The sequence below is a fragment of the Vipera berus genome (assembly GCF_964194415.1).
Source record: "Vipera berus genome assembly, chromosome: 2".
Taxonomy (NCBI): Eukaryota; Metazoa; Chordata; class Lepidosauria; order Squamata; family Viperidae; genus Vipera; species Vipera berus.
Window position 1 is genome coordinate 221,647,662 of NC_138203.1, and position 24,499 is coordinate 221,672,160.

The 24,499-nt window shown below is 43.9% G+C and overlaps 1 protein-coding gene across 3 annotated transcripts in view; it reads left to right on the top strand.

Moving 5' to 3' along the window:
• The first annotated feature begins 198 nt into the window (after positions 1 to 198).
• The window catches only part of PARP3 (poly(ADP-ribose) polymerase family member 3), a 34,074-nt gene continuing 9,773 nt past the window's right edge, over positions 199 to 24,499 (top strand). For 2 of the 3 annotated variants that reach the window (XM_081320451.1, XM_081320449.1), the window contains exons 1-5: positions 199 to 232; positions 377 to 1,004; positions 7,137 to 7,363; positions 17,032 to 17,157; positions 23,413 to 23,604. In XM_081320451.1, the coding sequence (XP_081176577.1) occupies positions 7,163 to 7,363; positions 17,032 to 17,157; positions 23,413 to 23,604 (519 nt within the window). In that variant the 5' untranslated portion in view covers positions 199 to 232; positions 377 to 1,004; positions 7,137 to 7,162. The remainder of the gene's footprint in view (positions 233 to 376; positions 1,005 to 7,136; positions 7,364 to 17,031; positions 17,158 to 23,412; positions 23,605 to 24,499) is intronic. The other variant, XM_081320450.1, reaches the window with a different exon arrangement.

Genomic DNA, 24,499 nt, shown 5'->3' on the forward strand with positions numbered 1-24,499 from the left:
GGCACCTGGGAAGGTTGGAGATGCTGAGGTGGATGCCGAACAGTGAGAGGCAGCCCTTCTCGAGGGTTTGGAGCCGTACCGACGCAGTGGAGCGCGGATTTTGCTGCATAAGGACAGAAGCGACGACTGCTGCCTGCAGAAACCCCCGAACAGCATTAGCAATAGCACTTAGGCTTATATACCGCTTCACAGTGCTTTTTTACAGCCCTCTCTAAACGGTTTACAGCAGGGGGTCTTCAAACTTGGCTACTTTAAGACTTGTGGACTTCAACTCCCAGAATTCCTCAGCCAGCTGTGCTGGCTGAGGAATTCTGGGAGTTGAAGTCCACAAGTCTTAAAGTAGCCAAGTTTGAAGACTCCTAGTTTACAGAGTCAGCATATTGGTCGTGGCTATTTTTTTAAATTATTATTATTATTAACTTGCCCACAAAATTACACAGGATAAAAGGGCATCTCCGTTACAGAAATCAGAAAAGCGTTGGCGGACATCGGGGTATTTCCCGCTCGCGCTGACTCCACGGTACTTAAAAAAAAAAGTTTCCTCTTGGCTTTCTGGACGGTGTAAATGAAACGCGAATAAACCTCAGATTTCACGAATCGTCACCTGACCGACACGGTTGCTCTGCGTTAAACGAAAACGGAGGCAATGGAAGCAGGAGAAGGATGCTGCTCGATCTCTGCAGCGGTTCTCCCCTTTCGCGACTGATCCCGCCCGGGTTCCGGCCCGGGGTAGTTCGGCGCTTCCTCGCCGGCCAGCGGATCGGAGAGGGCCGGTTTGGCACTCTTCCCCAGAGAGGCGTATTGCTATTGCTGAGCCGTCGAGGGCTGAGCTTGCCCGTCAGGAGGGGCAGGAAGCGAAGCAGCGGCACTCCCTGACGACCTCTGGCTTGTCCAGGCTTGTTTTGCTGCCTGCCCGGTGCCGGCGTTTGGCTTTTCCGGGGGGATTTCCGGGCAACGAGGAGAACCCGCTCCTCGGGTGAGTTTGTACTTCAAGCAAAGAGAAGGTGGGCTTTAAACTTTGTTTTGATGGTTTGTTTCCAAAGGAGGAAACCGTGAAAGATGAACCACAGCTGCCCTGATTTGTTATTCTGGGTCAGGGGTCTTCAAACTTGGCCCTTTTATGACTTGTGGACTTCAACTTCCAGAATTCCTCAGCCAGTGTGCCTGGCTGAGGAATTCTGGGAGTTGAAGTCCGCAAGTCATAAAAGGGCCAAGTTTGAAGACCTCTGTTCTGGGATGAACTTGTTAATGAAGCGATGTATAAACAAGGCCAACCTTGACAGAAGTCACCATTCAAAACGGGATTTGATGTTGCTCCTGGTATTAGGGGATGGGGAGTATTCCTACTACTGAAGCTAACTCTGAAAGGCTTAGAGGCCCCTGCAGCAACTTTTAGAGAAAACACACTTCAGTCTGGTTTATAAATGGTTGCTTCCCTAATTGTCTATGACAATCTTGATGCCTTCTCCAGCTGCGTACTACTACAGTTCCCATCCTCCTTGGCCACTCTTTCATAGTGGCAGAAAATCACAGGAACTAAAAGTTAATTCACAGAATGATGGGCTGTCTGCTAAAAACAGGTTATGGCATACATTTGAAAGGAGACTAGGAGACTAGACTAATTGTGGAGTTTGGCAAGAACAAAGAATGATTATTCACAGGGAATATGCACATGTAAAGCTGGTAATAATTCTGAGTGGTTAGAAAGCTGATAAAACAGGAAGAGGTAGGCATCTAGTATAGCTCAGCTAGAAGCTAGGAATAGAAATGGCCCAGAGCAAATAGAATATGTACTAGATAACTCCGGAAGCATTCATTAGCCAAGGCTTGAGAATAGGGATGTCTAGACCAATAGAATAATTGTTAGATCATTACTAAAATGTTTAATTAGTTATTTTTTATATATCCCACCTTATCCTGCCTTCTGCTTTAATAAAAATGTATAAACCTTTCTTAATTCTGTGGTCCGAGGTTCCTTGGCATTTTGGCCAGGACCCCTTGGAGTGTTTCAATAAAAGGAAATAAAACCTGCACCTCTTGTCTGGCAGCCTACATTGGCTTCAGCACCAGGCTCAGTTGGGGACAACAGAGGATACCTCAGCAGGAAAAGGCTCTGAAACACCAAAATATTAGGAATTAGGAAATGGGTGGTTTTTATTTTGCTTCTCCTGCTCACCATCCCACACACTTTTGATGTACGTCATTGATATCAGTATATACAAGGAAGTGTATATAATATATAGTGTTTATAGTAAAATAAGTGAGCGGTTGGTTGTAACTAATTTGCCATTGATGTGTGACCTGTCAGAGAGAATTTCTTTGCCATGGAGATTTCCACATTGAAAGGTAATGAATAGAAGCCAATACGCAGACCTTTTAAGTTGTATTTTTCCTTGAAAACCAACTGGCACATTATTATTGCTATTATTTTCACAGGAGCCCTTAGTGCTTTGTGTCCATGGAATGTGTGAAGAGAATATATATTTCATGTATTTTTATGAACAATAGTATGCATTTGTTCACAACTTTAGGCACACACATTAATTATTTTATGCACACTTTATAGAAAAATATTGGGCCATCCCGGGCAGACCTTTATTGTCTGGTCATTTCAACATCTTGTAACATCTGTACTTGGAAAAGTTTATATTTTTGTTTCTTGAGACCCGTGTACTTTATCATCCATCCTTTTCAAAATCCTCTAATGTACATGTTCCTTTGATAATTTTAGGATCCTTTTTTCCTGCTTCATCAACTACCTTTTACATTTTCCTGTAAAGCTTTGAAATGAATAGGTCACTTTCCAATTTGAAGAATCCCTTTCCTACAACCATCTTACCTATAGAAAGCCTAATACAGAGTGTCTTCTACAGATAGATCACTGTTAGCTATGGAAGCCTCACTGGGTGATTTTAGGCCAGTCACCCTCTAAGAGCTCAGTCTACTTTACATTATTTATTTATTTATTATTTAAATTTATATACCGCCCTATTCCCGTAGGACTCAGGGTGGTTTACAGGGAAAATTAAAATACATAGCATACAAAATTAAAATCAGTTAAAACTATAATTAAATTACAATCCCTGAAGTTAAACTAAAACCCAATTAAATTAAATTAAATAAAAACCCCTCAGTCTGGGCTGGATGTTGTAATAGGGAAAATGGAGGAAGCAATGCTATATATGCTCCCTTGAGCGCTTACAGATGTACAGTAAGGGAAACAAATTATTTGATTCTCTGCTGATTTTGTACATTTGCCCACTGACAATGAAATGATCAGTCTATAAATTTAATGGTAAGTTTATTTTAACAGTGAGAGACAGAATAACAAAACAAAAAAATGCATTTCAAAAAAGTTATAAATTGATTTGCATTTTAATTAGTGAAATAAGTATTTGATCCTCTTATCAGTCAGCAAGATTTCTGGCTCTCAGGTATATACGCTGAGATTAGGAGCACTCTCTTAAAGGGAGTGCTCCTAATCTCAGCTTGTTACTTGTATAAAAGACACCTGTCCACAGAAGCAATCAATCAATCAGATTCCAAACTCTCCACAATGGCCAAGACCAAAGAGCTGCCCAAGGATGTCAGGACAAGATTGTACACGTACACAGGGCTGGAATGGGCTACAAGACTATCTCCAAGCTTGGTGAGAAGGTGATAACAGTTGGTGCGATTATTCGCAAATGGAAGAAACATAAAATAACTGTCAATCTCCCTCGGTCTGGGGCTCCATGCAAGATGTCACCTCGTGGAGTTTCAATGAACATGAGAACAGTGAGGAATCGGACCAGAAATACACGGGAGGATCTGGTCAATGATCTCAAGGCAGCTGGGACCATAGTCACCAAGAAAACAATTGGTAACACACTACGCCGTGATAGACTGAAATCCTGTAGCACCCGCAAGGTCCCCCTGCTTAAAAAAGCACATGTACAGGCATGTCTGAAGTTTGCCAATGAACATCTGAATGATTTAGAGAACAGTGAAAGCGTTGTAGTCAGATGAGACCAAAATCGAGCTCTTTGGCATCAACTCAACTCGCTGTGTTAGGAAGAGTGACCCCAACTCGCTGCCTGTGACCCCCAAGAACACCATCCCCACCATCAAACATGGAGGTGGAAACATTATGCTTTGTGGGTGTTTTTCTGCTAAGGTGACAGGACAACTTCACTGCATCAAAGGAACGATGGACCGGGCCATGTACCGTCAAATCTTGGATGAGAACCTTCCCTCAGCCAGGGCATTGAAAATGGGTTGTGGATAGGTATTCCAACATGACAATGACCCAAAACTCATAGCCAAGGCAACAAAGGAGTCGCTCAAGAAGAAGCACATTAAGCTGCGGGAGTGGCCTAGCCAGTCTCCAGACCTTAATCCCATAGAAAATCTGTGGAGAGAGCTGAAGGTTTGAGCTGCCAAACGTCAGCCTCAAAACCTTAATGACTTGGAGAAGATCTGCAAAGAGCAGTGGGACAAAATCCCTCCTGAGATGTATGCAAACCTGGTGGCCAAGTACAAGAAACATCTGACCTCTGTTATTGCCAACGAGGCTTTTGCCACCAACTACTAAATCTTATTTTGTGAAGGGGTCAAATACTTATTTCATTCATTAAAATGCAAATCAATTTATAACTTTTTTGAAATGCGGTTTTCTGGATTTTTTGTTGTTATTCTAACTGTTAAAATAAATCTACCATTAAAATTATAGACTGATCATTTGTCAGTGGGCAAATGTACAAAATCAACAGGGGAGCAAATATTTATTCCCCCTCACTGTAGATATAATTAATAAATTCATCCTTTGCAAACCACTCGGAGTGATTGGTGAATAAGCAATCTTAAAATATAAAACACTAGAAAATAAATAATATTTGAATGATTTTATCATTACAAGATTCAGGTATCATTTAATACTGAAGTACATGGAAAAAGCAAATACATTATTTCAGTACATATTTGGGAGCTCAGAATTAGCCATGTCCATACATATTATAGGTAATATGCTATTTTTTTTAGAGAGACCTTGAGTCATTTTAGCATGCTAAACTTTTGCAGAAATGTAAGACATGGCAAGAGAGGAAAGATTTAAGATTAAAATAGCTCTCTGAGAGTATTTTAAATATGAGATAATGTCTCTCTCATGATCTCATCCCAGCCATGATTTTGGTGGGAGTTTTTTCCAAGGCAGTTGTAGGGAATCTTGGTTTGGGTTTAATGTTTCATAGGCTCTGCATGTGTGTTTTGTCCTTTTGAGGAAAACCTTTTAACTGTAATTCATTTATATAGTAATTTGCATCTTCACTTTTCTTGTGAGTGTAGTTTTTATGTAATAGTTGTAATTGTGTCTTTAATGATGTTTTAGCCATTTCATAATAAGGGCAGACATATTATAGGATGCCACATTCAGTACAGAACCTATGTACAGAACTTCTAGGATACTTTCTGGATCCGGTGAAATAAAGTTTGTCTTTCCCTAAATGCATTTCCAACACATTTCTATATTGCATATGCATTTAGGTTTGTGTTGTGTGGCTACAAAAAACACCCCTCTTGTTGACTAAAATTGAAATGTGTATGTTTGTGCATTGTTAAGAAATTGCACCGAAGACTTGCATACAAGTTAACTTTGTAACTCAAGACTATATATTTCATATTTTGCCTACTAGTTTGGATATGCTTTTTAATCAGCTTTCTCCTTGCCAATTCCTAAGAATGAGCAAGGCAATCCTAATGGTATTATGATGGTCACTTAATTGAGTAGCCTTATATACTTTGTTGAAAATGAGAGTAATTTAGAACCATGCTTATTAACGTTGGGAAGCAATGAGAAAAATTTATGGTTCTGTTTATGGGATTGCCATGAATATCTACTTAATGAGAAAACTAAATTCCAAATACCCTGAGGTTTATCTGGTAAAATTTCCAAACTAATAAAAACTTGTGAAGGCTTCCAGAAACATTTTATAATAGAAAGATAGGAAGATCTGTCCAAGGAGTACAATTATAGAAAGGCTGGTTGGAGGTGAAAATTTACACTTATTCATAATCTGAGGACAAAATTGTGAATAAGCTTAGAAACTCTTTATGAATTATCTGATCCTGCTTGCCTATGGTGTGGTTTTGTGGCTTTAGTAGCAATTAGGCTGCATTTTTAAATAAAAACTGGCTCCTTTGGGGAATCTGTCAAACTACATGTACATATATGTACATACACCTGTGGTTGACTGAAACCAAATAGTCAAGCAAAACAATTAGAATTGGAAAGGGGAAGATTAGAATTGTAACTTTTAAGTATGTTTTCAAAGGCAAAACCTTTCTCCAGCTTCCCTTTAATGATTAGTAATAAAGATTCCTCGGAAAAACACGACCTAGAAACATTTTTTTTTCTTACAGTCACTGTATGTGCTGCTGTTCACAGGATTTATTTGGTTTTTCAGCACATCACATTTACACTTTTAGCTTACACTCTGAGAGTCTCCTGTTTCTCACTAAGATTTACAAATATATTAATAAGATTTTGCCAAAAGAGTTGCCAAAGGGTTCAGCATCATTTCCAGTATTTTTTTTTTAATCAATTAACCAACTAGCAGAATTATCACTTTAGGGGTCCCCCCCCCAGATCTGTCTTTGTCCTGGAATTTTGTGTTTATTTTGCTACTAACATAAGATTTTAGCTGGCAGGGTTTTCCTTTCCCATTTAATTTGAATACATAGAACCAGGGCTTTTTTTCTCATAGAACGCTCAGAACGGAGTTCCGGCACCTTTTTTGGATGGAACCTTATAGGGTAGGCAAGGCGGGTTGTATGAGATGTGTGAGTTCCGGCACCTTTTTCTTATACAAAAAAAGCACTGCACAGAACTGAAAATGAGTATGAAGTAGTGGTTAAAAAGCTAGACTAAGAGTGGGGCTAAAGCTATCAACTGGCTATCAACTGGCCTACACTGGACCAGCATGACTGGAGCAGAATAGTAGATTGTGGTGTATAATCTTCAGTGAAGAGGCCTTAATTCTGCAGTAATTAATATGAATTGGTAACAATAAGGATGATGCCAGGAATTGATCTGTTTATTGGGGCAATGTCCATAGTACCCTGAAGAAGTAAATCTCAATACCAGTTTTATTTTTTTCCAGGTAACAGTTAACATTGGACAGGAACCATGCCTCCAAAGCGTAAAGCAGCTGCCCAAACTCGGGCTGCCACCAAGGGCAAGAAGGTTAAAAAGGAACCAGAGGTGAAACCTGAACCCGAGGAAGACAATTTCCTGTCCACCGTGGCAGCACTGAAAGCAGCTCCCAAGGAGAAGGCCAAGGCCAAAATTGATACTGCCTGTCAGCTGAGTCATGATGACAGTGCCCAGGTGAGAGTAAAGAGCCATGGTGGCTCAGTGGTTAGAGTACAGTATTTGCAGGCTAATTCTGCTGACTACCAGCAGTTCGACTCTGAATGGCCCAAGGCTGATTCAGCTTTCCATTCTTCTGAGGTGGGTAAAATGAGGAGCCCGATGTTGGGGGCAATATGCTGACTCTGTAAGCTGCTTAGGGAGGGCTGTAAGGCAGGGCTTTTCAACCAGTGGTACGGGTACCACCTGTGGTACATTGGCACCTGGCACGTGGTACGTGACCATCCTAGAGAAGTGGTAACGGGGGAGGGGAATGAGCTGAACCGGTGGCAGCACCGCACAAGCCTGAGCGAGAGACGGCTGGAGCTGCAGGGCTGTCAGGGCTCAGCAGAAGTGCCAGGATCAGTGCTGCTTTCCAGCTGATTGGCGGTTCTTCAGGACTGTCAGCTAGAGCTCGGTGCGGATCCTAGTGCTTCTGAGCCCTGAAGAAGCGCCAATCATCTGGAAAGCAGCACTGATCCTGGTTCTTCTGCTGAGCCCAGAAGAAGCGCCGATCAGCTGGAATGTGGCAGCATCTCCAGGGTCTTGTGATTTACATTCAGATGCTTGGCAACCGATTCATGTTTATGACGGTCACAGTGTCCCAGGGTCATGTGAAGTGACCAAAACCTGCTGCAACCACCCAGCAGATGGGGCGACTAAAAACCAAACACCCCACCCCACCCCCGCTGCCAATCCTCAACAGAAATGCTCACAACAATGAAAACCTCGGACAGGAGGAAGAGCGCAGCCAGGCGGGCAGGCAGGTGTCTTGCTAGGCTGTGGCTTGGGAGGGATTTTTTTCAGTGCCATTGTAACTTCGAACAGTCATTAAGCGAGCTGTTGTAAGTCGAGGACTACCTGTACTTCATCACTTTTTTCCTTTTTTTTTTTTGGGTCATCAAGTTTTTGACACCTTGCTAGGCAACTGGTGGTACTCGGATGTTGCCATATCCTAAAAGTGGTACAATGGGTGAAAAGGTTGAAAAGCCCTGCTGTGAGGCCTTGTGAAATGGTATATACCGTATATACTTGAGTATAAGCCGAATTTTTCAGCCCACTTTTTGGGCTGAAAAATTCCACTTCGGCTTATACTCCAGTCAACAAAAAAAACTTACCGAGGACTTGTGCGCGGCCGAGGCTTTGGTGCTTCCGGGATCGCGCGCACCTCTCCCAAGCCACCGCCATCCGGAGACCTGCCGAAGTTTGGGGAGGTTTGGGGAGGTGCGCGCGCACCTCCCCAAACCTCCCCAAACGTCGGCAGGTCTCCGGACCTCCGCGCCTTGCCTGCCTGCTTCTTTCCGCAGCGGAAAGAAGCAGGCAGGCAGGGCGCGGAGGAACGGAGACCTGCCGACGTTTGGGGAGGTTTGGGCGCCTCCCCAAACCTCGGCAGGTCTCCGTTCCTCCGCGCAGACCTGCCGACGTTTGGGGAGGTTTGGGCGCCTCCCCAAACCTCCCCAAACCCCGGCAGGTCTCCGTTCCTCCGCGCAGACCTGCCGACGTTTGGGGAGGTTTGGGCGCCTCCCCAAACCTCCCCAAACCTCGGCAGGTCTCCGTTCCTCCTGCCGACGTTTGGGGAGGTTTGGGCGCCTCCCCAAACCTCGGCAGGTCTCCGTTCCTCCGCGCAGACCTGCCGACGTTTGGGGAGGTTTGGGCGCCTCCCCAAACCTCGGCAGGTCTCCGTTCCTCCTGCCGACGTTTGGGGAGGTTTGGGCGCCTCCCCAAACCTCGGCAGGTCTCCGTTCCTCCGCGCAGACCTGCCGACGTTTGGGGAGGTTTGGGCGCCTCCCCAAACCTCCCCAAACCTCGGCAGGTCTCCGTTCCTCCTGCCGACCTTTGGGGAGGTTTGGGCGCCTCCCCAAACCTCCCCAAACCTCGGCAGGTCTCCGTTCCTCCTGCCGACCTTTGGGGAGGTTTGGGCGCCTCCCCAAACCTCCCCAAACCTCGGCAGGTCTCCGTTCCTCCGCGCAGACCTGCCGACGTTTGGGGAGGTTTGGGCGCCTCCCCAAACCTCGGCAGGTCTCCGTTCCTCCTGCCGACCTTTGGGGAGGTTTGGGCGCCTCCCCAAACCTCGGCAGGTCTCCGTTCCTCCGCGCAGACCTTTGGGGAGGTTTGGGGAGGCGCCCAAACCTCCCCAAAGGTCGGCAGGAGGAACGGAGACCTGCCGAGGTTTGGGGAGGTTTGGGGAGGCGCCCAAACCTCCCCAAAGGTCGGCAGGTCTGCGCGGAGGAACGGAGACCTGCCGAGGTTTGGGGAGGCGCCCAAACCTCCCCAAAGGTCGGCAGGAGGAACGGAGACCTGCCGAGGTTTGGGGAGGTTTGGGGAGGCGCCCAAACCTCCCCAAAGGTCGGCAGGAGGAACGGAGACCTGCCGAGGTTTGGGGAGGTTTGGGGAGGCGCCCAAACCTCCCCAAAGGTCGGCAGGAGGAACGGAGACCTGCCGAGGTTTGGGGAGGTTTGGGGAGGCGCCCAAACCTCCCCAAACGTCGGCAGGTCTGCGCGGAGGAACGGAGACCTGCCGAGGTTTGGGGAGGCGCCCAAACCTCCCCAAAGGTCGGCAGGAGGAACGGAGACCTGCCGAGGTTTGGGGAGGTTTGGGGAGGCGCCCAAACCTCCCCAAAGGTCGGCAGGAGGAACGGAGACCTGCCGAGGTTTGGGGAGGTTTGGGGAGGCGCCCAAACCTCCCCAAAGGTCGGCAGGAGGAACGGAGACCTGCCGAGGTTTGGGGAGGTTTGGGGAGGCGCCCAAACCTCCCCAAACGTCGGCAGGTCTGCGCGGAGGAACGGAGACCTGCCGAGGTTTGGGGAGGCGCCCAAACCTCCCCAAAGGTCGGCAGGAGGAACGGAGACCTGCCGAGGTTTGGGGAGGTTTGGGGAGGCGCCCAAACCTCCCCAAAGGTCTGCGCGGAGGAACGGAGACCTGCCGAGGTTTGGGGAGGCGCCCAAACCTCCCCAAAGGTCGGCAGGAGGAACGGAGACCTGCCGAGGTTTGGGGAGGTTTGGGGAGGCGCCCAAACCTCCCCAAACGTCGGCAGGTCTGCGCGGAGGAACGGAGACCTGCCGAGGTTTGGGGAGGCACCCAAACCTCCCCAAAGGTCGGCAGGAGGAACGGAGACCTGCCGAGGTTTGGGGAGGTTTGGGGAGGCGCCCAAACCTCCCCAAAGGTCGGCAGGAGGAACGGAGACCTGCCGAGGTTTGGGGAGGTTTGGGGAGGCGCCCAAACCTCCCCAAAGGTCTGCGCGGAGGAACGGAGACCTGCCGAGGTTTGGGGAGGCGCCCAAACCTCCCCAAAGGTCGGCAGGAGGAACGGAGACCTGCCGAGGTTTGGGGAGGTTTGGGGAGGCGCCCAAACCTCCCCAAACGTCGGCAGGTCTGCGCGGAGGAACAGAGACCTGCCGAGGTTTGGGGAGGCGCCCAAACCTCCCCAAAGGTCGGCAGGAGGAACGGAGACCTGCCGACGTTTGGGGAGGTTTGGGGAGGTGCGCGCGATCCTGGAAGCACCGAAGCCTCGGCCGCGCGCAAGTCCTCGGTAAGCTCCGGGCGGTCACTTGCTTCGCGTCTCCTGAGGGAAGGGGGGGCGACTGGAGCGGGCGTGTTTCCTCGCCTGCTGGGCGCCGCGATTTGCCCGGGGAACGCGTGGGCCCCGAATGGCAGCGTGGAGCGAGGAAGCGGACAGCCAGGGCTTCCCCGAGAGCCGCGGCCACACAGGGTATTCCTGTGTATTCAGGCTTGCAAAATGGCGGATCGAGCCTCTGCTGGCGGCAGAGGCTTGCAGAACGGCGGATCGGCTTATACTCGAGTCAATAACTTTTTCCAGTTTTTGGGGGTGAAATTGGGGGTCTCGGCTTATACTCGAGTCGGCTTATACTCAAGTATATACGGTAAGTCTAAGTGATATGGCTATTGCTGAGAATGTAGGGCCAAATGATCACCTGTGTCTGGCTTTCCTTACAACAGGGGCATTCCCTTCCAGATGTTTTGGGCTGTAAGTGGGCTACGTTGGTTAGGAATGCTAGGAGATTAGACCCCCTCCCCCCAATATATTTGGATGGCACTAGCAGAGGAAAAATAGGAATCTGTATGTAGCCTGCTTCTTCAGGTTTCCTCTGCATAGTAGAATTTTTGCTTTGCATGTCTATTCAAAACACATAGTGGGGCTTCCGGTGGCGGCGCGGCGCCGAAGACAGCCTTCCCGGGCTGCCCGCGGCTCAGCTGTTTGTTTTTTCGCCCGAAACAGCGCCGATCAGCTGTTCGGGCGAAATTGAAGCCCCCTCCTCGGGAGAAGAGGAGGGGGTGAGGCCCCAGGTAGGGGTAGAGTTCTCCGGGGCCGCCTGAGCTTGGAGCTTGGGCGGCTGAAGGATTGAACTCCCCCGAAGCCTGGGTTGCTCCCAGCTGGCCGGCGTCTCTGCTCTGAACTTCTTGGAGCAGAGCCAGGCGTCTGCGAACCATCCCTGCCTGAAGAAAGGACTATGATTTAAAGGAGCAGGCAGAGCGGTACAAGAGGTAATGGTGAAGAGGATTATTTTACTATACTCTCTAGCTTTTTGGACTTTTTAAACTTTAAGTGAAAGTGCGTCATAACTGAGGACTAAAAGATGGCGGCGAAACCTCCCCCTAAAACTCTTCGGAGCGGTGGATCTTCGCCGGTGCAACAATCATCACTACAGGCATTACACCCTCCTGAAGTGCTGACATCGAAGGATTTACGAGATGCTCTGGATAAACTTTTGGAATCAATCAATCAATCAATGGGTGATAAATTTGCACAGATGGAGGAGAAATTGGAGAAATTGGAGGAGAGAATGGAAGAGAGGATGGAACAGAAGTTCAGCGTGATGAAGGTAGACATTTTGTCTTCAGTGCATAAAGTGGCGGGATGTGTGGAAGAATTAGATGAAAAAATGGATGATCTGGCTCAAAGGAATGCTATATTAGAAGTAAAAGCACGGGAGAATGAAAATGCAAGAGAAAAAGTGGAAAGGGAGTTAAGTCTAGCCCAATATTACCAGATGCAGTTTGCTGTCAGAATCAGAGGTTTAAAAGAGAATATTAAAGAAGATTTAAAGCAGCTGATTTCTGAGGCTCTTGAAGTGGTATTAAAGCAGCCAGCATCTGAAATAAGAGCAGCTATGGATAAAGTGTTTCGGGTGAACTCATGGATTGCCAGACAGAGAAAATTGCCTAGAGATGTGGTGGTTTATTTTGCAAAAAGAGAGATTAGAGATCAAGTTATACAAGCTGCCTATGATGCTAAAGTGGTGATTGCTGAACAAGAAGTCCTGGTTTTAAAAGAAATTCCTCCAAGGATTTTAAGGGGAAGGAAGGACTATACATTTCTCGTGCATGAGCTCAAGCAAAGAGATATAAGGTTCAGATGGGAGATTCCAGATGGGCTGATGGTGATGCATGAAGGTAAAAGGTATCGGCTGATTACTGTGAAGCAAGCGCATGATTTCTACAATAATGTCTTAAAAGCAACCCCATTAACACTTCTGGAAGCTGGAAAGGGATCGGGAGAAGGAGAACATCAAGAGGATGAAACAGAGGAAAGTGGTGTTGGAGGAGATCAAGTTACAACTTCTCTGGATGATCCTAGAGAGCAAAGAGTAACGCGTGCTGCTTTAAAACGAGCAAAGAAAATAAAAGAACAAGATCAGCAAAAGTCTTTAGATTCTTCACAACGTACATATAGTCAAGCTGTGGGAGGAGCACGGCCTAAAGAACTTAGTCCTATCAAAGCTGTGCTCCAAGAGCTTTGGGAGGATATGCATGGCAACTAAATTTTTAACCTGGAATGTTAATGGACTAAATTCACCGCAGAAGAGGAAGAAAGTTTTTCAATATTTAAAACAATTTAAGATAGATGTTATATGTTTGCAAGAAACGCATATTAGACTTTTGGATCAAAAGTATTTATTGAACTCGAGACTGGGTACGCAATTTGTTGCCTCTGCAGAGAATAAGAAAAATGGAGTGGTTGTTTATGTTAAAAGTGCCTTAACAGCAGACTTAATTGAAGCAGATAAACATGGAAGATATGTTATGATTGAGCTGTTGTTAGAAGGTAAAAAGACGCTTCTAGTTGGATTATATGCACCTAACCAACAACAAGCTGATTTTTTTAGCTTACTCCACACAAAGCTTACCCAGTTGGATTATAAATCTTTTATTTTTATGGGAGACTGGAATGGTGTTTTGGATGTACAGTTGGACAAGGCTGGAGCTTTTAAGCGCATTCCAAGTCATGCTAGACTGCCTAAATCTTTTTTTGAAATGAAGGATGACCTGGAATTGCGAGATATTTGGCGTGAGAGACACTTACAGGAGAAGGATTATACTTTTTATTCTGACAGACACCAATCTTTTTCGAGGATTGATTTTATTTTGTTGACTAATGATTTTTTTTGAGAACTAAGAAGGTGAAGATTTGTGCAAGAACTATTTCTGACCACAGTCCAGTTTGGTTGGAGATTGATAAGGAGAAAAGAGACAGGCGCTCGTGGCGTGTAAATGAGAATTTGTTTAGAAATCAGAGAAACGTGGAAGAATGTAAACAGAGGATGAAGGATTTTTTTGAGATTAATATGAATAAAGGTACCTCTATGGACATGGTTTGGGATGCTAGCAAGGCCTATATGAGAGGGGTGTTGATATATATGAATAATAGACATAGACGTGCAGTGGAATCTAGAAGGAAAGAATTGGAGAATGAAATAAAGGAAAAAGAAAAGGCTTTGATTTTGAATCCAGAGGATGTGAAGCTTAAGGAGGCTATTAGACTGCTAAGAGGACAATTTGATAAATTAATGGCAGATCAAGTGGCAACCAATCTGCGGTTTGCTAGGCACAATACTTTTTGCAACGCCAATAAACCAGGCAGATGGTTAGCTTATAGACTGAGGAAAAAACAAAGGGCCTCTAATATAGACAAGATTGAGTATAAAGGTAGGGTTGTGTTTCAACAGAATCTTATTAAGGATGCTTTTGTGGATTTTTACTCGAAATTATATACTAAAGAGGAAATTAATGTAAAAGATATCGATATATATTTGGAGAATGCTAGCATCCCAGTTCTTACGCAAGTACAAAAAGAGGGGATTAATCAATTGATCACAGAAGAAGAAATTCTTACAGCAATTAAAGAACTGAAGCTGGATAAAGCGCCAGGCACGGATGGCTTGACTGCGGCCTACTATAAAAATTTACAATTTGAGATGATAAAGCCGTTAAAGGAACTGTTTCAGACAATTCAGAGGGGGGGAAAGGTGCCACCGTCTTGGAAAACAGCTTTTATCTCTTTGATTCCGAAGGAAGACCAGGATGCTACTCAAGTTAAAAATTATAGACCGATATCGCTTTTAAATACAGATTATAAGATATTTGCTAAGGTTTTGGCTAATAGACTGATGAGGGTTCTGCAACAGGTGATTCATGGTGATCAAACGGGGTTTATTAGTGGTAGGCAAATGAAAAATAATGTGAGACATATAGTTGATGTGTTAGAGTTTTTGGAAAGGCACAACCAGATCTCTGCAGCGCTAATCTTTTTAGATGCTGAAAAGGCCTTTGATCAATTGAATTGGCAATTTTTGTTGAAAGTTTTAGATAAAATGGATTTTGGGGAAAAATTTTTACAGCCGATTAGGGCATTATATCAAAAACAATCTGCCCGCATTATAGTTAACAATAGCCTGACGGCAGTATGTAATATTGAGAAGGGCACAAGGCAAGGGTGTCCGTTATCGCCCTTGTTATTTGTGTTAACATTAGAGATACTATTGGCTAAGATTCGGAGCTCGGAAAAAATTAAGGGGATACAAGTTGGAGATCAGGATTATAGATTGAGAGCATTTGCAGATGATCTGGTTGTTACAGTGACCCAGCCAGAGAACTCTGTTGTGGACCTGATGGAGATAATAACGCAATATGGGAAGGTTTCTGGATTTAAAGTAAATACACAGAAAACTAAAATTTTGGCTAGAAATATGACAATTTCACAGAAGGCTCTCTTAGAAGGATTAACTGGATTTGAGATTGTTAAGAGGGTTAAATATCTGGGGGTGATTTTGTCGCCCTCTAATACAAAGCTATATAAAAATAATTATGAAAAACTATGGGGGAAAATTCAAAAAGAATTGGAGAGTTGGCAAAAATTGCAATTGTCTTTGTTGGGACGGATTGCAGCAGTGAAAATGAATGTCCTGCCCAAATTTTTATTTTTATTTCAAATGATACCGATTCTTAAGAAAGATTCTAATTTGGAGGAATGGCAGCGTGGTATCAATAAATTTGTGTGGGCAGGGAAAAAGCCACGAGTTAAACTTAAGATTATGCAGGATACTCGTGAGAGAGGTGGCCTTAAATTGCCTAATTTTAAATTATATTATGAAGCTGCTGCATTAGTAGGAATAAGTGATTGGATTAATTTGACGCAATCGAGGTTATTAAATCTTGAGGGCCATGACTTGTTGTTTGGCTGGCATGCATATTTGTTGTATGATAAGAAGGTAGATACTGTGTTTAGGATGCATATTTTAAGACAGGCATTGCTGAGAGTTTGGAAGAAGTATAGACATAAGCTAAGCAGCAAGATACCATTGTGGACAATTCCAAAACACGCAATAGAAAATATACATGCTGGTTTCAAACATGACGTGACTACGTACAAGGAAATTTTAAGTTTCGAAAGGAATGTTTGGTGTTTGAAATCATATAGCCTCTTGCGAGAAGAGAAGGTTGTTCAAACTTGGTTTCAATATATTCAACTACAGGCCAGGTGGAAAGAAGACCAGAAAAATGGATTTACAATGACTGATGAAAACTTGATAAAGCAGATTAGAAATCAGGGATCAGCACATATTAAACGGATATATCTTGCATTGATAGAGATTGACTCAGAAACAGAGCTTGTTAAGGATTGTATGATAAAATGGGCCCAAAACATCCAGGAAGTTATCTCAATGGACATGTGGGAAAAGATTTGGGTGAGGAACGTAAAATTTACTCAAGCTCAAGGGGGGTTTTTTAAAGGAAAAATGTATTTTAAAACTTTTCAATTAAAAAAAAACAACACATAGTCAGTCTGGGAGGAGAAGAAAATTTCTTGGCCAGAAATCTATTTTTTCCATGATGAAGTCTCATTAGCTAATAGTTTTTTCCTGGCAGACGGATGCATTGTACTTAAATCCAATCAAATCTTTATGATGGTCTCAAACCAGCATACTGCATTGTATTTCACTCTTTAGAATGTTCTCCACCAGACCAAGCCAAACAGAAATCTTGTTAGCTGAAGGAGTAGTGGGTGGGATGTAAATCAGATTCCAACCTGAATGCATGTCTGTCATAGGTCCTGGACTCCATTACTTGCTGAACAAATAAAATGCAGGATACAATACTACTTGGCGCAGGTCCCAGTAACACATTATGAACTTTGTGCCATTTTTCATAATGCCCCTGATGCTGTGTCATTATTCCCTTCCCATTAGTTCAGTGCAGGTGTAGTTTGAAATATAAGGATGGCCCTGAGCCAGATAGGTAAAGGTTCAAAATCAAAGCTCCAAACTACAATTTGGCAGAGGATTTATGGGTGTTTTGGAAGCAGCATATTCATATTCCTGGTGTGCCATTGCTTCCTCTTTTATCACTTTAGATTTACGAGGACTATGACTGTATGCTGAACCAAACCAACATTGGCCATAACAACAACAAATTCTACATCATCCAGCTGATAGAGCAAAATGGGAACTACAGTTGCTGGAACCGCTGGGGCCGTGTGGTAAGTCTCGCAATCACAATTTGTCTCCATAAATGGAAGGATTGGTACCTTGTTTCTCAACAGTTCAGGTCTAGTGGGGACATGGTAGGTAGCCTCTTCCTAAGACAGCTTTTGCTTTATTAGCCTCATTATGCCCAGTGATTGCAGAACAAGGCATGCAATTACTAAAATTTCAATCATAAAATATACCGTAGTTGAACAACTGTGTTTCCTAAGTGACAATTTGCTTTTCTGAATGTAGTACTAATTGCTGCTATGTATCAAGAAAAGAAGGCGTTTCCTTGTAACCTGCAGTACTTGGACAAGACGAGACATGCAATCTTGGTCTCCAGATGGATATGCAATCTTGGTCTCTTAGCATTATAAGTCAAAAGTCAAATTTATTATAACAGGGTTTTTTTTTAAAAAAAAAGAGTAAAAAAATGAGCTAGAATGATTGCCAGTAAGTTAAAATTCAGTCTTGATAATATGTTGTCTTAAGCTATGGTTTGTTTCAGCTATTATTACATAAGTTTCTAGTGGCTCAGTTTATGCATAATGCCAGGTTGGTTTATAACTCCTTCATGCATACTCACATTTCTGGCTTGGTGTGAGGTGTGAGCCATGCTGCTGTTTATGAGTGGTTCATTGGTTTTAATAAAAAATTAGAGTTTAACACTGTTCTTGAAGGAGAGCCATTCTCTCCAGGAACAGAAATATAGCATTGGAATGCTCTGGAACTGATAATTCTCACAGTGGCTCAAATTTATTTATTTATTTATTTATTTTAATTCCATTTATATCCCGCCCTTCTCCGAAGACTCAGGGCGGCTTACAAGCTTAGCAGTAGCCTTCATTCTATGTATATGCCTGCTTATTAGGGCTTTCACACACACACCCCCAAGCGGCATTATTACAAAGTCAGCTTAATTGCCCCCAACAATCTGGGTCCTCATTTTACCTACCTCGGAAGGATGGAAGGCTGAGTCAACCTTGAGCCTGGTGGGATGGGAACCTGCAATAATTGCAGGCAGCTGGTGTTACTTAAGGAGGCATTAGCCCACTGCTCCACCAAGGCTCTTGCTATGCATGGGCAGAAATAACAGACCTGCAGCTATTATTGGCTATTTGGTGAGTTCCTCTTTAGGTTATTTTAGTGGTATCACTATTTGAAAATGCATGAGATGTTTTAGTTTATTCAAAAGAGGGTAGCTTGATGGGCTTGGCCATTACAATCCATAGCAATCCTTTGTCATCCATGCTGGTTAGCAGTTAATTTCTAGGTCCAGTTCAAATGTAACTACAAAATCTCTAACCTGATTTCTGAAAGAGCATGCCTTTACTGAGAATCCCCCAGTTGGGATCCTGCAATTCATTCACTAAGATCCATAATTAGATACGTGAGTAGAATTATACCCACCAGGTATTCATAGAGATGGGTTCCTCCGGTCTGGAAAGACAAAATATAGGAAGCAAACAAAAAGAGATAATCCGGGGATCTTCCCATATAGCCTGTTCCCTCAAACACAATTCATATATCCTTGGGTCAGAAGAAAAATATGCGAGAGTAATGCGTGCTGTCCCGGTACTTGAGCTCTATTTTGCTTTAGTGACAAGACTTTTGATTAATACGGTGTTTTAATGCAGGACAAGTTAAGTCAGTGGTTGGTAGATTTCCCCTCCTAAACCAGTGTCCCCTGACCTGCCCATGTAGGAAACAGCCAGCAACTGCTTCCTTTTAACATATTATGGGATGGATTTGGGTAACTATGGGCAGGTGCACATAAGAATGAAGGTTTTAGCTGTTGGAAATGTTCTGAAGAAATAGGTACTTATTTTCATGTTTGGTGGTCCTGCAATAAGACGCAAAAGTATTGGCAAAGGATATGGATATGTGTAGAAGAAATATCAGGACGGAGAATAGATTATAGACCAGAATTTTTCCTATTTGGCATAACAACAGAGAAATATACCAAAGAAGAGTTATATATAATGATACACATCATCACAGCAGTGAGAATGACGTTCGCCCAGAAATGGAAAAATAGTGAAATACCTGATAAATAAAATTTGGGCGTGCGCAGAAATGGACAAGTTAACTATGGAAATTAAAAATAAAGATCAGTCAGATTATTACAAAATTTGGAATAAGTTTTACCTATGGTGGGAACAGAAAGAAAGGTCTAAATAGAGATATACAGGATGCTGATTTCACACATTATTAGAATAAGATGGTTGATAAGATTGAATATTGTATAATTGTATATAAATGATATGTACATAAAATGTATATATGTGTATAAAATACAAAAATGATGTAGACAAGAAGGAATGTCAGACCATTAACACTTTGTCCAAAGTTTTAAATAATAAAATTTGCAATTAAAAAAAAAGAATGAAAGTTTTAGCCGCCTTTCAAATTGACTGGGTGACAGATTTTGGAAGCTATCTGTGCAATACTGCATCCAGTTTTGGTCACCATGATGTAAAAAAGATGTCGAGACTCTAGAAAGAGTACAGAGAAGAGCAACAAAGATGATTGGGGGACTGGAGGCTAAAACATATAGGGAACGGTTGCTGGAATTGGGTATGTGTAGTTTAATGAAGAGAAGGGTGAGGGGTGACATGATAGCAGTGTTGCAATATCTCAGGGGCTGCCACAAAGAAGAGGGAGCCAAGCTATTCTCCAAAGCACCTGAAAGCAGGACAAGAAGCAACGGATGGAAACTAGTCAAGGAGAGAAGCAACCTAGAACTAAGGAGAAACTTCCTGACAGTTAGAACAATTAGCCAGTGGAACAACCTGCCTCCAGAAGTGGTGAATGCTCCAACACTGGAAGTTTTTAAGAAGAGACTGGCCAGCCATTTGTCTGAAATGGTATAGGGTTTCCTGCCTGAGCAGGGGGTTGGACTAGATCACGGGTCGGCAACCCGCGGCTCCAGAGCCGCATGCGGCTCTTTGAGCCGTCTCCTGCGGCTCCCAGTTGCCTGGTTCGCGCGCACCTCTCCGAACGGGAGGAGGTGCGCGCGCACCACTCCAAAGGTTTGGAGAGCTGCGCGCGCACCTCTCGGAACAGGCAGCGGCGGTACCCGTTTGGAGACCTGCTGGGGCCGGTTTGGAAAGCTGCCTAAACCGGCACCAGCAGGTCTCCAAACGGGTGTTCGGGCGGCAGTTTGGAGGTCCCGGGGGTGGCTCCGGCAGCGCCCGGGCTGAAGGTGGCACCACAAGCCAGCTGTTCTGAACCAGCCCTCTTCTGGCCTTGTAGTAAGGCAAACCCCTATTCAGAAAGAAGAGACTGGAGAGCGTCCAAGGCTAAAAGGCGTCTGCCAGGATTTATTACTCAATTAACAAAAACACTAGAGCTTGTCTCCTCAAGCGGAAGAGTTGCTTTCAGCAACCAGCCCCTCCCCAAACACTCCTTTTATTGAGAGCTCAGGGCGTGGTCTCCCTGTGCCTCCTCCCGAGGAGTCCCACAGCCTTTCTTTGTTTGTTCCTGCTCGACTGCCTCCTGCGTCGGGCGTCCTTGAACAGGGCCAGCTGTGGGTCATCATCCTCCGCCCTATCGGGCTCACGCAGCTGAGAAGAGGTCCCCGGCTGAGGGCTCTGCAAAGCCTCCAAACCATCATCAGCCGGTTCGTCTCCCTCCTCCCCCTCATCTGAGTCATCCGATACATCGGAGCCGGCTGTCGGACCCACAGGCTGGCCCTGAGTCACAACACCAGCGCCCGTCACCACGGAGACCCGTCGCCGCTGGCGTGCAGGTGCGTCCACATAAAAAAAAGTGGAACCGCGCGCGTGTATCCACGCACGCGCATGCGCAAAAAACAAAACGTTTTGCACATGCACAAAACATTTTGTTTTATGCGCATGCGCGTGCGTGGATGTACGCGCGCGGCTCCCACTTTTTTTATGTGTGATGGAACCAGTTCCCAGTGGCTCTTTTGCTTTTTCAGGTTGCCGACCCCTGGACTAGATGATCTCCAAGGTCCCTTCCAACTTCTTCTTCTTCTTCTTCTTCTTCTCCCTTCCAACTTCTTCTTCTTCTTCTTCTTCTTCTTCTTCTTCTTATTATTATTATTATTATTATTATTATTATTATTATTATTATTATTATTATTATTATTATTTCTTGTCATTTACGCTATTTCTGAACATGAGTCTAGCATCCTTGTGGAAAAACATTAAGCCCATGTTCAGAAGTAGCCCAAATGAAAAAGTCAATCAGGTAAGTGAAGAGTATTAGGTGAGTTGAAAATACTATGTTCTACCAACCTGTCAGTTTGAATTCACGTTTAGTTATTTTTCAGCGGATTCCTGGACGTACATCCAAAAACAGACTGAGTGAGAGGTCACTTGTACATTAAAGGGGAACACTGAGCTATCCACCACTTCACCCTGCACCCCTCCACTGCAACTGTGAACTGTCACTAAAAGAGGAATTCTTATCAATTTCACCTAGCTACCATACATCCCAAATGCATGAGATTGACAGTGAGTTGCCACAGCTAGTATCATATGGAAATAGCCTACACAAATGAAAATGCAGCTACAGTATATGAGAACTCTTTTTGGAAGGAGCAGTAGACAACTTTGACAGCAACATGCAGCTGTAAATTCTGTTTTTATTTTCCAGTTTAAATGGGTTTAGTCCTAGTTGTAATTATCTAGTGCTCTTTCGAAAGACCAAGTTTTCTTGGCAAGCTTTTGGAAGCAGTTTGCCATTGCCTCTTTCCTAGGGTTGATTGAAAGTGACTGACCCAAGGTCACTTAGATAGCTTTGTACCTAAGCAGGACTAGAACTCACAGTCTTCTGGTTTCTAGCCTGGTGCTTTAACCACTAGACTGGCTCTTGACTGCTTATCTAGGTAAAGGTAAAGGTTCCCCCGCACATGCATGCTAGTCATTTCCAACTCTAGGGGCCGGTGCTTATCTCCGTTTCAAAGCCGAAGAGCCAGCGCTTGTCCGAGGACGTCTCCGTGGTCATGTGGCCGGCATAACTATAGACGCCAAAGGTGCACGGAACGCTGTTACCTTCCCACCGTAGTGGTCCCTATTTTTCTACTTGCATTTTTTACGTGCTTTCGAACTGCTAGGTTGGCAGAAGCTGGGACAAGTAACAGGCGCTCACTCTGTTACGCAGCACTCGGGATTCGACCCACCAAACTGCCGACCTTCTGATTGACAAGCTCAGCGTCCTAACCCACTGAGCCACTGCGTCCCTTATGACTGCTTATCTACTGATAGCTTAATTAAGTTGGAAGCCCTTTGTATTTTAATTCAAAGGAGGATCTTATATTCAAATTGCTACTGTTTGACCTCCTCTCTGAAAACCATCTCTCCTGATCTCTTGGAGGAGCTCAGATTATACTTCTCATCTAGGCCTACTTATCTAAGAGCCTGATTTCCCCCCCCCCCAAAGTCAGTGTGTGATTGCAGCTAGTAACTGGTACAGTTGCCTTCTTTTCCTCCAACGTTCATTCTATATAAGGCTTTAATTTTCCAGAATACCTTGGCAGAAAATCTCTGCTTGAAAAAGAGTTGATTTCTATCAGCACTGATCATAATATCTCGTGTGTGTCTGTGTGTGTGAATTTGAAAAAAAAGGAAAAGGGTTATTATAGGCCTTGGTACATTTATTTATTTTGATATTCAGTGAAAAGGAAGAGGGGATAGTGAAAAGGTCAGTACTGAGCTGGAGAGAGTGAATGAATATGAAAGGAAGGCAAGCTTTCAAATGTTGAGGCTAGATAGAAAAGCTATGTTATCAAGTAAGCCTGGTTTCATTCTGTAAAATTCTAATTGTGGTTAAAAGAGCCTTGGTGGAGCAGTGGGCTAATGCCTCCTTAAGTAACACCAGCTGCCTGCAATTAGTGCAGGTTCGAGTCCCACCAGGCTCAAGGTTGACTCAGCCTTCCATCCTTCCGAGGTAGGTAAAATGAGGACCCAGATTGTTGGGGGCAATTAAGCTGACTTTGTAATAATGCCGCTTGGTGTGTGTGTGAAAGCCCTAATAAGCAGGCATATACATAGAATGAAGGCTACTGCTAAGCTTGTAAGCCGCCCTGAGTCTTCGGAGAAGGGCGGGATATAAATGGAATTAAAATAAAATAAATAAAAAATAAAAATAAAGTTCAGGTATATTCAAAACTGAGAAATAATGTAAGACCTGGCAGATGATGCCATCATAGCTAAAAAAGTTTTTTAAAAAGAGATCAGTAAATGTTGGTAACACTTTCCTGATAATTTAAGATTAATAAATGTTCTATGATTTTCCAGGGGGAAGTAGGGCAATCTAAACTCAGCGGTTGTCCAACCTTGGAAGCTGCCATAAATGCTTTTGAGAAGAAATTTCAAGAGAAAACAAAGAATAAATGGGCTAATCGAGGGAATTTTATTGCTCATGATGGCAAGTACACCCTCATTGAAGTGCAACCTGAAGATAAAGAGGAACAAGAGGTAACAGTAAAGGTAAGTGTTTAAAGAATACATTTTAGTACTATACATTAGGAAGTACCGGTAAGTGGATCTGGAAGTACAGATAGATTTCTGGATGATTTTTTGTAAAAATGAGTTGAGATGAGAACCTTTGCTTAATGATAAAATAATCAGTTCAGCAATATTTTCTCAGGACATCTATAGGCTTCTAACAACTGTGCAAGTGCTATTGCAAAATGATCTCCGGTCTTCTTCCTGACAAAGTGCACAAGGACATCCCTTGGAACATTTCTTAATTTTGCAAAATGTTTATTAATTCTGTAAACTTTTATCAATCTCTGCTCAGTGTTAGCTCCCAGTTCAAAACATTAGACAGAAACTTAACTATTTTTTGTCTATTATATAGGTTGTTCTAGAATTACTGTAAACCTTAAACACGTTCTTTTTCTCTCAGTTCCGGTAATGTGAAGTTATCCAGCTTTTCTCCATTAATATCACCTATCTTACTTTTCCCAAACTTCCACTTTGTCGGTAATATTAAATTGAGGATTAATAGTACAGATGTAATTGTACTTAAAGAAATTCCAACTAGAATACTACGTAAGAGAAAAGAGTTGTTGTTTTTCTGACAAATCTAAACAGAAGAAAATTCCAATCAATCAATTTTGACTTTTTGCGCAAAGTTGGAATTGATGGATTGAACTTTTTAGTCCCACCCAGCCTGCCGTTACCACCACAGCCATGCCCACCCAATTGGCCACACCCACCCAGTGGGCACCCAACGATACATAAGTGGGTTTTGGGTTGAAGTTTGGCACTCGGTCTGTAAAAGGTTCGCCATCACTGACCTACACGATTTAGAGCTAGAAGATCACAACTTACAGTTTGGAATGCATGGCTATTTATGGTATGCTAAAGTTAAAGTTAA